Below are 14,502 nucleotides of genomic sequence, written 5' to 3'. Positions count from 1 at the left end.
TATCACTTTCATACTCAGAGCTCCGCAAAAAAACTTTCTCATCTGACAGTGACAGGAAGATGGTGTAGCAGGTACTGACTAAAACAAAATTTATTTTCTGGACTGGAAAATTTTCATTTCAATCTCAGCATGTGATCCCACCCCTAGAATGCTATATGTATACCCTTTCATTATCAAGCCCCTATTTAAGTCCTTTTTGAGGTCTCAGTAAATATTAATCAAATTCATATCAGAAATGCTCTTTGAGGACTGGAAGTTGAAACACTTAACTGAATGACAAATCTATTTTAAAATATACAATATTTCAAATATATCCAGGAAAATAAATTATGTGAGCAACACCAGAAAAGGTTAACCTTCTGGCAAACAGATGACTTTCACTCACAGCCTAGAATAAAACCAATATAAAAACATCTATGTCAATATCCAAATTCACTGAAAGCAAATTTATCGTCACAAGAGCCAATTCCCAGGAAAATAAAAGTTTGTATTAAATCTTCCAGACAAATACAGCTTACTACAGAGAAGTCCAGGCTGCAGACTCCTTTCAGTAAGTCTATGCTATTCAACATATTTAACAGGTGTCTCCTATTTTTAACAGTAAAAACAGGACTGTGGAGCCAGCTGAACATAATCCATTATTCACTGCCAAGATCTCTTATCCTAAGACTGTTGCTGAAAAAAACCCACAACTATGAACTGCATTTTGTTTAAACGTAGTGTCCTAATTTTTGCCGAAGTCAAAAAGCTTAAGCCATGCATGGTCTACTACATTGGATTTCTATTCCCAGATGACAGGTCAAAGACAAAACATTGCTTTAATACTTGTCATTTAGTTGCTAGAGACTGGCACAAAAATATATCCAATTCGTGACAAGAATGGCAGCCTGTAAAAATTATTAATTAGTTTGAACTGATTGCAAAATAGCAAACTTCAGTTCTTAACAAAAACAAAATTTCTGTGACTGTTTTTCAGAAGGAACAATGAAAGAGAGGAGGCTTGCATTACCTCTTTCACTATATGTTACGAGTGTGCTGGACAGCATTCATAGGTGGAAAGGTATGGTTCCTGTCTAAAACATTTGAATTTCAGTATTTAAAAACAACAGTATAAAATCGAGGATGATACTGTAAATACCAATTCTTCTCTTTGAGACCAGGACAAATGTACTGGTCACCCAAATTACTACTAAGAAAAAAACACAATGTCTATCACCAATTTCATATGGTCAGATGATTTACCAAAGTACTTGGCAATGTATTTTAACATATTGTCATGTTAGGATTCTCTCTGCACCCACCCCACATCAAAAAAGTGTCCTTTAGTTTGTACTGCTAAAATTGTAGAAAACTGCTAGTAAAATCCCTATTTAGGGACTTTAGGGAATTAGAAGTAGTTTGTTCACAGTCTAACGATGGAAGTGAGACAAAAAGACTCATTTGAAAACAGGTGAGTATTTTAAAAGTCTAACAACTACAAGTGCAAACAAATTCACAGGTAACAATTTCAAATTTTATGTGCAATACAGTAACGTAACACAGGCAACAACTAGACAACATCATAGCATAAATGAAATAACTTCTCTCCACTTCCCCTGCTGTTTGGCCACACACTCCCATTTTCCTGGCTATTTTGTCAAAAGCATTTAGGAACCAGATCAGAAGCAGCAACCAGAAAAGACTGTTTTCCAGCCAGGCTTCCTCTGCAATGCTGTGACTAACTGGTACTTTGAGTTGGCTTCCCCCAGGGTAAAAACATAAAAAAAAAATGGGACCATGGCAAAGTAGTGGAAACGAAAGAGCAGCAGAACTGGGTCACATTGACCCCCAAGTCAGAACAGTTTATCCAGTGATAGAACTGCAATCTTTGACCAGGTACTTCCAAACAACTAAAGCTAGGGAGAACGCACACACCAGCCTCGGATTTCAGTTAGCTCAGCCCTGACATAATTTAACAACTGTCTACAAAATTACTGCATTGTTAACTGCCACATAAATAAATCAATGGGACAAAAAACAATAGAGGAAGTCAAGATACACAATAAATTACGTTTCTATAAATTTGATGACCACATGTTACTTTACAGGACCCTTCCAAGCAGTCATTCTTGTGGTAGTAGTTAATGTTATGAAGTCAACTCATTAACAACCATCAGTCCTACAATATCAAATATTTCTACAATGTAAACTGAGAATACACTACTCTCAATTTTCTCCATTTGCCTTTTGAGTTAACCCTTCAAAAGACTTGGCTGAACAAGATGTTGACAGAGAGTTTTTATTCGAAGTCTTTACTGCCAAGCATCATTCTCAGTTTAAGGATACTTTCACAATATGCCACAGGATATGGAGGACATTTAGGGAACTAGAAGACAAGCTAACATGTATACAGGAACCAAGACCTTATAACAAAGTACACTGCAATATCCTGCTTCTGTGGAAAAACACTGAACCAAATGGCCAATTACAATCCTTTAAAATCAGTACATTTTAATTTTGGAAGATACTGACAATGCGTACAGATCATGTTCAGTAAGGACTGGGCAAGAGATACTAAATTACTATTTCAAAATTAAATTCCATGAATGACAGAGACAGTTAAAACAACGGCAGTGGAGGGGGATATTATCTTTGTCAGCAACAATAACGAGACTTAAAGAGCAACTGGCCAAAGTTATTAAATTAGGAAACCACTTAATTTTTTTCCCTACTGCTTCCCCTATGAAGAGATATAATATTAAGAAAAAAATGTTTCTAAATACAAAGGTCTCGTTATTCAAGTAAAAGCAATTTCATGTATTTAACACTAGATCTGGACAAAAAGCAAAACAACAAAACCATCACTTAAAAAAAATAAGATAGGATCACATTTTACAGTATCCATGTATACATGATATAATTAGTACAGGGGACTCTATGAAGGAAGTGCAAAAGGCCCCAGTTTGTATTTCTCTATAAAAACTGCTTAGATTATTAATGTAAATTACTAGGTTTTGCTAAATTGTATTATGCTAGTCATATAAATAGTATAAATGCCCACATTTAAAAGCTGCACCATTAGAATTCCTAACTGAAGTTATAGGCAAAATCTTTAAGCTCAAGCATATTCTTTAACCTGACAGGTAGAGTTCTGCATCCAAGAATTCACATGAACCTCTACGTGCCATCTACCAACACCGACCTGCTAGCAGAAATTGATTTTTGCAGGATGGCAGTAGTGCTGGCTATGCTCCCACCATGTCACCTATTTTAAAAGACAATCCCTGTCTCTGGCAGTTTATCCCACTAACATGCAGGAAGAGAAAAGGAATGGAGACAGTTTCAGAAATCAAGCCAACTGTCAGATAAACTCACACTGAAGCACTTCACCTCGACACAGCACTTGGGAAGAGAAAAAATATTGTGCCAGTAGCACTCTGCTAGGTACACTCATTGTCCCTCATATGCAGCAGAAGGTTGTAAATGTTCATGTGGCAAAACATCTCAAAGACTGGCAGGTGGCATATAAACATCAGATTCAAGGAAAATCAGAGTGCCAGAAAAATTAAGTCAAAAATGGTAGAGTTAATTACTCCACCTTTGTATACTGTACAAGGTTAGAAATATACCAGCCCATGTGCTTTCATATATTTTAATTTTTCAAGCACAGATATGATAGTGAGTGATAAAAATTAAATGCAAAGTACTATCGTAATGAGTAACGAAAATGAAAGTAATGCAATATCAGTATTTATATTTTTATGTTATTTATTTATAGTCCAGTATGTGATATAGTTAAGAAGTACCACAGAGATATTCTGGGATTAGATGCAACTGTCCTACTGGGTCATTAAACAAAAGGAAAGCATGCTAGGAATGGGACAAAACAAGAGGACCAGCAAGTAATGTTAAAATCTAGAAACTATTAGTTACTGCCTATAAAAATCTGAGCCAAGTATTCATTCATATATAGAGAAAGGATAGAAAACAGCATGAATACTCTACACAGAGACATTAACATATACATGAAAAATTAATACATACTGATGAAACACTTAAGAACCTTTTTTTTATGCTTCTTTGGTTCCAGCAGCATTCTCTACATATTTAAATATGAGGAGAAATGTTAAGTAAACAGACATATTTTTGAAGAATTTGCTTAAAAAAAACCACTGCACAAGACATATCCAGTGAAAAAACACAGCTTTAATTTATAAAATTCTCTAAATTATATTTCATGCACAGAAGGAACAGACCTCTAGACAAAAATACAAAGGCAGGTAACACAAATTACTCTTCCTTCACCTCCAAAAAAGCAGTGATAGGCCCAATTCCTTTCACGCCTTCACCTAAGTTTAGGTACCTCACCTGAGGTGTTTACAGTCACCTCACAGGCTGTACTTCTTTCTCCTCACACTGTCAAGAGACCTTGAATGAATACTGATTCTTGTCTTGGCTGACAACAACTGCATAAGCTAATACAGGATGATACATAGGCACCAATTAAATTATGCTTTCTCTGAATAAAAATATAAATATATCTATAAAGACATATATAAATGATTCTACAGTCTACAGCTGGAATATTCCTTCTGCTTCTGTTTACAAATCCATACATACAGAAATATGTACACATTGAAATACAGATGGCTCGTATGGTGTCACATTTCAATATCCTTAAGGAACAACAATTCTAACAAAAAAATACTCTCCAAACTATTCAAACTCTGGGTACAGCTTAAATAATCTACAATTCTTGCACTCACTCTCAGAAAAATCTGCACTAAATTAGTAATAATTTCATAACTGAACTCCTGCTTTGACAAATAATAACCAGCTGTTGGAAAATAGCATTTCCCAGAACGAAAAGAAAATAGCTAATTTAACGAAAAATTACAACTTAAACAAGAATAACTACTTAAGCAGTCTGCAAAGAACTTACTTCTCAATGAAAGGGGCCAGCTAGATGCATCACCACGAAGCAGCAACTCTATCAGTTGTCAAGTGATCAACAAAATAAAGCTAGCAATAAAAATTAACTTAGACAAAATAATGAATGTCTTACTTTACACAACAGCTTACAGAAAGGTTTTAAACACTGCAAAACACTTTCTGCACTTTTTTAGTTTTGTAGAAAGGTTATGAGGCCATGAGGCCTGAAAAAAAATCCATACATTCTGACTAACAAGAGAGAAGCTGTAACATGCTTTCTCCAAAAAACAAAGGTACAAAGTCTGTGCTTGTTCAGTCTTTTCTGTTTCAGCTCATGTGTTCTGCACCCAGGACTTCCAGCTTACACACCCTTTGTCTCTTTAGTGAGCATATGATGTGTACAGCATTCCCAAGGAAGTGTAACAGTTAGGAAGTTTTACATAGACACAATACAGACAGTAATGCTAAACACTGAAAAACTTCTTAAAAAGCGATCAGGTACTTTGACTAGAACTCATGACAGTTTTAATCAATTTGCAGTGTATAATTTGACTTAAAGTGTGAAATCTGCTTATGTTCTCTGCATTTTTGCATGACTGACCCAAGAAAACTCTCAATCAAATAATTACTGATGCTGAAACTTTTCATTTTGTGTGCAGAACACTGGTATTGGTAATTCACTCTGAAGGATGTAAGCATTATATATAGTAGCTAATTGTACCTGGTATGCAAATTACATCCAAACTCATACTAAACAGTTATTTTCAACCTACAAGGAACAGTAGGCATGAGTACTTACTACATACTTCAGGTTTCATTATAAGCATTTTCCAGCAATTTCTCCCACACCTAATCATAAAAATCCAAACTCTGTATGGTTTTTAGATTACTCTGATGAAAGAGTCAACACTGCCAATATACTGTAACAGCAGCATAACAGAAACTTAAGACTTTATTCTTGAAGCCAGACACTAAATTTCATAGACTCTTAGACTATCTACTAGGAATCAATCCTTTTAATTTTTTAAATTTAAAACACGTATTTGCTTTAAATAAGATCAGTTAGCAGAGATGGTAAGAAGGCAGTGCAGTTTTTTTAATTTGTTTCCTCACCTAAAGTATTTCACCAAAGATACCTGTACTGGTGAATCAAAATTTAAAAAGTCACAGGAGTTACCTTCTGTATTCTAAATTCTGAAGTTTTAATGGGATATACCTACAAAAAGGCCAAGATTGGAATGAAACTCTAGAGATCGTCTAATCCAATCAGCTCCTCAAAGCACGCTCAGCTAAAGAAGGTTGCTCAGGCTCCTGTCCACAGTATCAACACCATTCCTCATCAGTCTGCCAGCTCCCAGGAACCATGCCCTGTTGTCAAAACCTTTCAAGTACAGTTGCAGATTCTTAATGATGACATCAACCAGCTCCTGCAGTACTCTGAGATGGACCCCATCAGGTACCATGAATTTCTATACATTTCTATACATCAGGTTTATCTAAACATTTTAGTCTGACACAAAGGGTAAGTCTTCCTTGAGCCATACTTTCCCTGTTGTCAGTTGGACCTGGGGTTACTGAAACACAGTAAGGACCAAGGCAAAGCAGACAGTGAGTGCTTCTTCTGCATTCTTTGTCACTAGATTCTCCACCCCCTCCAGTAGAAGACCCATATTTTCCCTTCTTTTCCTTTCCTGTTGCTGATACATCTGTACAAGCCTTTCTTCTTGCAGCTCTTCACATCCCTCCCCAGATTCAACTCCACACAGGCTGTGGCTTCATCCCTGCCCCTGCATACTCAGACAGAATCTATGTGGTCTGACTGGGTCACACAACTCTCCCCTCACCTCTTGTGAATTTCCATTTTAGATCTGGATTTTGTCAGGAGCTGCCTACATATCCACATAGCACTCTTATACACCTTTCCATGATTTCATCAGGAAAAACTACTATTGAGTTTAGGGAGAAAACTTAAAACAAATGCTACCTGCTCTTCCTGGATTCCTCTTCTCTCAAATACAACCTCTTTTTTCTAGTCTTCTCTGTAATGTAACTCAGCTGATTAAACTGATGAAATGTTTTTGCCAACAACAGCTGCTGGGATCTTCTGGGAAACCTCTTTATTAACACGGTATTATGTAAGTACCATCAGTTTTATTGACTGAAACTTGAAAAGCAATTTCAACACAATGATGTCTATCCTTTGCCATTTTAGCTGCATCAAAACGAATTAGTAATATAATCTGAAAACAATTTTATTATTCACAACTAATTTTAATCAAGTACTTACTATAATCTAAACCGAAAACACATGGGTAAATGGAACAAATGCAACTGCTAAAATCTGCTCCACCTGATAGACATATTTTTTCAGTAAACACTTGACTTACCACTACACTAAGCATACTTTCTAAAGGTGTGTGCCTCATCATCTGACAACCTACAATGTCTACTGAGAAAAACAAACTCAATTATAGTGTATATAGCTAAAGAATCACTAACTACTCATCTGGGAGTCATGCTGGCATTCACATCAGAGAAAAATCTCAGCTGCTAAAAATGTGGAAAAAATGACCCTTCAGAAAAGTTCTGTTCTTTTCAATAGATTAGAAAATTAAGCAATTCTAAAAAATTAATCCCTCTAGAAAAGTAAATAGTTTCATGAAAATTGGCCTGCTACCAGGTTTAGTCACTGCACTTTGACATGTCCTTATTTAATTTGCTATTGCAAAAGCTAAGGGAAATAAAAAGTAAAATATTATTAATCAGTCTAATCTAGACACCAAGTGACAAAGTGAAAGAAGGTATAGGGGAAGCTCTAGTGTAGGACTGTTCCAGCTGAAAACACGACCTTCCCAATCACGATGGAAATTTTTACTCTTTTTTAGCGCAATAAACATCATCAGAAGCAAGAGCAGTATTAACTTGTATTTGGCAAAACTGAAAAAAAAACCCACAAATCATTGAGAATTTAAATCCGGCAGCATCTATTTCCAACAGAAATCCTGCACCTCTTCAGGGCACATGGAGAAGAGTTCTATTGCCACTTACTGGGCAGCTACAGAAGTCTGAGGTTTGAGAACAGCACAGGGACTTTTGCAGAGCTACTGCACGGACAGGCAACTCAGTCACACTGAGGACACAAGTCTGACACAAGTTTTTCTTCCTGCTTTTAGCTCTCACATGCCATGTGTTTAAGAACATCATACTTCACTGTTTACCTGCACCTGGCCAGAGCCAAAGGCTTTCCTCCCTCTCAGTCAAATAACACTGCAATTGCAAATTGCTGTGTTCAAAATACTAAGGCAGAACATGTGAACTTACACTGGACTTACAGTGTAAGACTACCAACACCAAAAAAAAACTGGATTGGGGTTCCTGGGTTTTGGTATTGCTTTCACTTGTCTTTTTTTTTAACTCCAGTGTATGTAAGCACATCCATACTTGGTGTCTCAAGACGGATAATTCACCAGTATTTCAAGTTTCCTACAAGGAAAAAAACTGCCCTCTAGAATATTCTCCATACTTTCCATCAACAGACAATATTCTGTTTATAGAAATCACAGAATACCCTGTTGGAAGGGATCCACAGGGATCATCAAAGGCCACCTCCTTGCCCTGCACGACAGCCAAAAAATAGCACCATGTGCCTGTTCCCAAAAGACTGTGTGTTTGTACACATTTGTTTCCCTGCTCCTTCTCACACATCAAAAGAGCATACAAATGTGATTCTTCTTCCACACATCTGCCTCTTCTTGCTGCTCTGACAAGATCATCAATTTACAAGCCGCCTTCAACACTGCCTACTTATCAAATTTCTAGGTCAAAGTCTCCTTAACAGTGTTTTTCACAGTAACACCCCCACTGTGATATCAACTTAGATTAACACATTTTTCTGGTAGACTCTTAATCTTTCTTCCATCTCACAAAAAAATGCAAAATATGGATCAGAAACTGTCGTCTTCATCACTGTTTTTCTTCTGTTTGTCTGTCTCAGCTTATCAGGTTCATGCACACACACATTACAGCAGGTACAAATACTCCTCAAACACTTCCATGAAAGCTGAATACCCACAGAGGGTTTTCACCACTTCCCAAACATTCCCCCACTGCCACTCCCAAGTGTGTGACAGCAAGCAAATAACACAGGCTGCATAAATTCTGGTGCCTGAGGATCCCATTCATTATTCCCTCCCCCTCAGAGAAGCACTGAGAACCCAGTGAAACACCAAACTGAGATCTCACTTTTCCACACAAACAGGCTTATGGTGTACACAGACAATAACAAAACCACAATGGGGCTTGTAACACCAACACTGCCTCCCCTTACCCAAAAAGTAAGCTGAGCAGACTAATAAAACATAAATGTGGTAATGACTATTCCAGCTAAGTAATAGTGGGTCTGCTTATAAAATTCATCATATTAATTTCTGCCATGCACGTTACCTCAGAGTCTCTCCACAGTAAGAAATTAATTTATTACTTTAATTCTTTGATTTTTTCCGCCCCCTGCTTCTTCACAAGTTTTTCTTCTAGGATCCCCTTCACTCCACAAGTAACACTAACTAAGAACCAACCTTTGTTACTTTCTAGTGCTAGGTATTTGCTTTTTTTCTAGAATGCTACACAATCCAACCCAGATATTTTTTTAATTATTACCACACTCTGATATTTCAGGACACAATCCACCTAAAGTGTATAATTATTTACATGAGTCTGCTTTTGCTGTACAAATGCATATTTCAAGAAATAAACCTACGTGGTCTAGGTCTGAACACAATCACAGCAACCACTTTCTGTCAGAAAGAGTAAAACCTATGTGAATTTTTTTTTTATAGAGGAAATCTGTCTGAAAGTTATATACTCCAACAGCACCATCACTGCCTGAACTGTAGAGTGTGCTGGAGTAACTGATGGAAACTGTAAGTTCAAGTGGGAATTTCTGTTGAGCCTCAGATATGAACGTTAACTTCTTTAACTTTTTTTCTTGTAAGCCATTGGGAGTTTCTCAGCAGTTCTTATAAGCACTTCTGATAAGCACTCTAAGCACTCCCTAAATTCACAGAAAATGCTTACATTGCTACTTACGGATGGGTGAAGCTTTTGTGTTGTTTTCTAACTGACACGTAATGGAGAACTCAGTTTTTAAGACCAAGTGAAGATATCAAAAGCATCAAAAATGACCTGCTGTTCAGTATGCCCCCGACCTAAATCACATCTACAACAGAATATCTGCCACTCTCTCTGTCAAGAGACTTACTGCACTTTAAAAAATACACCAAAAAAATCAAAAAAGAACATAGAGAAAAGATATACAACATGCAAAGTGAAATACAAGGAAGGCATATGTATAACTGAAGACAGAAATAAAAAAAAAATCAATCTGTTTTATATAGGTAAGTACAGGATGTATTAAGGATTCAAGATTAGATAAAAATATTTAGCAATCTCTGTATTCCTAAAAGGACAAATTAGATCTACCTTAAGTAGGCAATCTATGATCTATTTCTGGTGTTAAAAACAGAGATGTTAACTGACTACTAATTTGTACATTCTGAGTTTTCAATTATTAACATTAATGTATCCCACTTATGCAACTACTGCATGAAATCTATTGATTAATACAATGGCAGGATGCTTAAAACTTATTAAATTTAACTTGGTTTTAATTTAAACTCAACTTTAAAAGGCTTCAAAATTGTATTCAGAAATTACACACCTCAGGAACACAAAAGAATCAACTGAAGTCACTCACTGAACAGTGTCACTATTTAGGTGACTAGTTAAAAGAGGAAAGTGTATTTAAATATTTGAAAATAAGCCTTTTCTCAAAGGGATTTTGTATTTCTTCATTACTTTTTTTAAAATCAGACCCAACCATACTCACAGTATGTTTATTATGATATAAAAACTTGCCTGCATTAAACTTCCAAGCTGTTCTCTCTCCCACATCACCCAGGAAACACTTTTTTAGCATGATACTTCTTAAGACAAAAAGTTTAACAGCACAGGAGCGACTACTGACATCTTGGTAATATTTCTACCAGGAAAATAATATTTCTGATCTGGGACAATAAAGATTACTCTAAAAGTAAAGGAAGGATAAAAATTCACATGTCAAAGAACTCTGAAGATTTTAAAGGGACTGTCCTCAGAACTGTTTCTTCCCCCTCCAGTGAAGATCTGGCCAAATTATCTAGCCGATGCACAATTTACAGTCCACCTCTCTCTCTTCTAACACACCTCGACTCCAAAAGGACTTTCTGCTTGAAGCAAAAGAAGACAGTGGAACCACTCTTGCAATATCCTTCCAGAACTGGCAAACTCCCAGTACTCAGAGGGCACTGGCAGCAGTTCCCTGTACCTGACTTCACAAAGCACTAGGCAGATTAACAGTGCATTAGCTGCTCGGCAGTACTGGCCTGGGCACTGGGCACAGGACAATAGGCTTACTCTCAGTAAGGGAAAAGAGACATTTTCCAGAGTGGCTAAAGTGTTACTTATGGTATAGCTTATCACCCTGCATCCTCTTTACCCTTTCAGCTTTCAGATCCAGTCAGTTTTTCATCTTTCAACCTCTGTAATCACAGAATCTCTAGGTTGGAAGAGACCAACCCATCCCTAACACCTCAACTAAAACATGACACCAAGTGCCACATCCAGTCTTTTTTTAAACACATCCAGGGATGGTGACTCCACCACCTCCCTGGGCAGACCATTTCAGTACTTTATCATTCTTTCCACAAAAAACTTTTTCCTAATATCGAACCTACTTTTCCCTTGGCGCAGTTTAAGAATGTGTCCTCTGGTTCTGTCAGTTGCTGCCTGGAGAAAGAGACCAACCCCACCTGACTACAGCCACCTTTCAGGGAGTTGTAGAGAGTGATAAGGTCACTCCTGAGTCTCCTTTTCTCCAGGCCTGCTGGATGCAGCACCATTCACCACAACTCTCTGGGCCTGGCCATCCATCCAGTCTGAACTCAGCACAGAGTGCTCCTACCCAAGCTGTGGGCTGCCAGCTTTTCCAGGAGTGTGCTGTGGGAGACAGTGTCAAAGGCCTTGCTGAAGTCCAGGGACACAACATCCACAGCCCTTCCTGCATCCACCAGGCAGTCACCTGGCCATAAAAGGAGACCAGGTTGGTCAAACACAACCTACCCTTCAACCCAGGCTGGCTGGGTCTGATACCCCGGCCATCCTGTAAGAGCTGCATGATCACACTCAATATAAACTGCTCCATCACCTTACCAGCTACTGAGGTCAGGCCAACTGACCTATAATTACCAGGATCCTCCTTCCAATCCTTTTTTTGTGAATGGGCATCACTCTGTCCAGCTTCCAGACATTTGGAACCTCACCAGTGAAGCAGGACTGTTGGTAAATGATGGAAAGCAGCCTTTGCAAGCTCATCTGCCAGCTCCCTCATCACCCTGGGATGGACCCCATCTGGTCCCACAGATTTATGAACATCCAAGCAGGTCAGCAGTTCTCTGACTGCCTCCTCCTGGATAACAAGGGGACCATTCTGCTCCCTGACACCATCTACCAGCCCAGGAGGACAGCTGTCCTGAGGACTGAGGCAAAGAAGGTGTTAAGCACCTCTGCCTTCTCCTCACCTGCAGTTACAAAGTTCCCTCCCACATCCAGTAGAGAACAAAGGATGGTCTTACCCTTCCATCTTGCCATTAACATATTTGTAAAAACTTTTTTTATTATCCTTTACAAAAGCTGCCAAATTAAGTTCAAACTGAGCTTTGACCTCGCTAATTTTTTTTTCTACACTCCCTAGCAAGCCCCTTAAATAATCCCTGAGAGACCTGACCCTCCTTCCAAACATGATATTTTTATGTATCTTTTTATTCCTAAATTCCCATCCAGGCTGGACGTCTGCCTCATCGACTCATCTTTCAGCACACAGGGACAGTCTGTTCCTGTGCCCTCAAGATGTCTGTTTTGAAGCACGCCCACCTTTCCTGGGCTCCTTTGTTTTTAAGGGCTGCTTCCCAAGGAACTCTCTGAATAAGTCTCCTAAATAGGCCAAACTTTGCGCTCCAGAAGTCCAATGTCATAGTCTTATTGATGTTCCTCCTGATTTCACCAAATATAGAGAACTCTATAATCTCATGATCACTATGCCCCAAGTGGCAATCTTTGCTGCTGTTGTTATGAGAACATCCAAAGATAAGATGGAATATATACTTTGTTTCACAGCTGATAACACCACCAAAGACAAAAACTTTGTACCAGACAGTACCAGACAGTAAAGGCAGAATGAAAGAAATTATCACTTTTCAAATTATGGAAACTATCAATGCAGATACTAGGAAATTACTAGTGTTTAGAGAAAGGATTAAAATATCATGAAGCAACTTTTCAGTCAATGAAAAGAGAGTAAGACAACATTAATACCTCCTATTTTCAGCCAAATTTGCACCTTCATCCTTGAGCTCCTTACTTTTCCTTACACAATCTTCTAAGAGAACTTCCTTTCTCCTCTTAGCTGCGAGCACCCAGGTAGCATCGTCATCGTCACCCAGATCCTTGTCATCCGCAGCTTCTGCTTCGAACTGCTGAGAAGTAGCTTTTGAGACCTTCTCACCAATCTTTCTCTTCCACCCAAAAGAAGCCATCTGGAGAACTAGGAAGAATGCATTTTAAATAGTTAGGTAATTTTGCTTTTAAATACACAGCAGGACAATACTGCTTCGCTCATCTCGAAGCTAAAGCAGTAACACAGCGCGGCACTCCCCCACACAGAATTGACCCGACCGGCTGCACTAAGCTGTCCCTGAGGCACGCAGGGCCCGGCGGTACCTGGCGCTGCCGCCGGCCTCCTCTCCCGGCTGGAAGCGCCGCGCCAGGAAGCGGAAAGGCGGGGCGGCACGGCAGGAGCAGGAGCAGGAAGGAGCGAGGGCAGCGGCGGTGCCCGTGGCCCCGGCAGGGACAGCCGGGAGCCGTAGTTCGCCCCGGCGCGGCGCGGCAGGGCAGGGCCGTGTGGATGCCGTGAAGGGCCCGGCGGCTGCCCAGCTCCTGTGCGTAGGAGGCAGCGGTAGAGAGCAGGACCGGAGGGGACGAAACAGCCGGGCCTGGGAGTGCCACCGCCCGCGGTGCTCGAGTGTCACCCGGGGACAGGTATGGGACGGCGGGAGTGTCCCCCGCCTGTGCCGACCGCCCTGGGACAGCAGCCACGCACCACGGAGAGGCGGCTCCGGCCGGGGAGGCCCGTAAGGAGAAGTGAGCCAGGCGCACAAACACGGCTTTTTACGCGGGGAAAAAAACACCACCACAACTAAACACACACACACACACACACGCCAAAAAAAGAAAAAAACAAAAAAAAAAAAACAACAAAACAAACAAAAAAAACCACCCTCCAGAAACCCCAAAAGCATTTAAAAAACGCGATATAAATCAACAACAAAAACCCAAACAAACAAAAAATCTCAACCCCTCCCCCCCAAAAAAAACCCAAACACATAAACCAACTAAAAACCCTAAACAAAGAGAGAAGACAGGGTTTAGAACTGCAGGGCGGCAGTGTTTAAAACTGGTCCCTCCTTGCAGGGACCAATAGCGAGCGAAAAGCCCCATCCG

General features: G+C 39.3%; 1 protein-coding gene across 2 annotated transcripts in view; it reads right to left on the bottom strand.

Moving 5' to 3' along the window:
* Positions 1–13,871, bottom strand: part of TTC33 (tetratricopeptide repeat domain 33) — a 52,660-nt gene extending 38,789 nt beyond the window's left edge. Inside the window, exons 1-2 of one of the 2 annotated variants that reach the window (XM_071425490.1) lie at positions 13,723–13,871; positions 13,318–13,546 (exon numbers count right to left, since the gene is read on the bottom strand). In XM_071425490.1, coding sequence (XP_071281591.1) covers positions 13,318–13,538 — 221 coding nt within the window. In that variant the 5' untranslated portion in view covers positions 13,539–13,546; positions 13,723–13,871. Of the gene's footprint in view, positions 1–13,317; positions 13,547–13,677 lie in introns of both variants that reach the window. The other variant, XM_071425491.1, reaches the window with a different exon arrangement.
* Positions 13,872–14,502: the final 631 nt, after the last annotated feature.

This window comes from Agelaius tricolor, unplaced genomic scaffold (genome assembly GCF_023055355.1).
Source record: "Agelaius tricolor isolate 1412-34295 unplaced genomic scaffold, bAgeTri1.0.p SCAF_4, whole genome shotgun sequence".
Lineage (NCBI taxonomy): Eukaryota > Metazoa > Chordata > Aves > Passeriformes > Icteridae > Agelaius > Agelaius tricolor.
The sequence above is the reverse complement of the archived record's forward strand: the minus strand, read 5'-3'. Positions and strand labels throughout refer to the sequence as shown.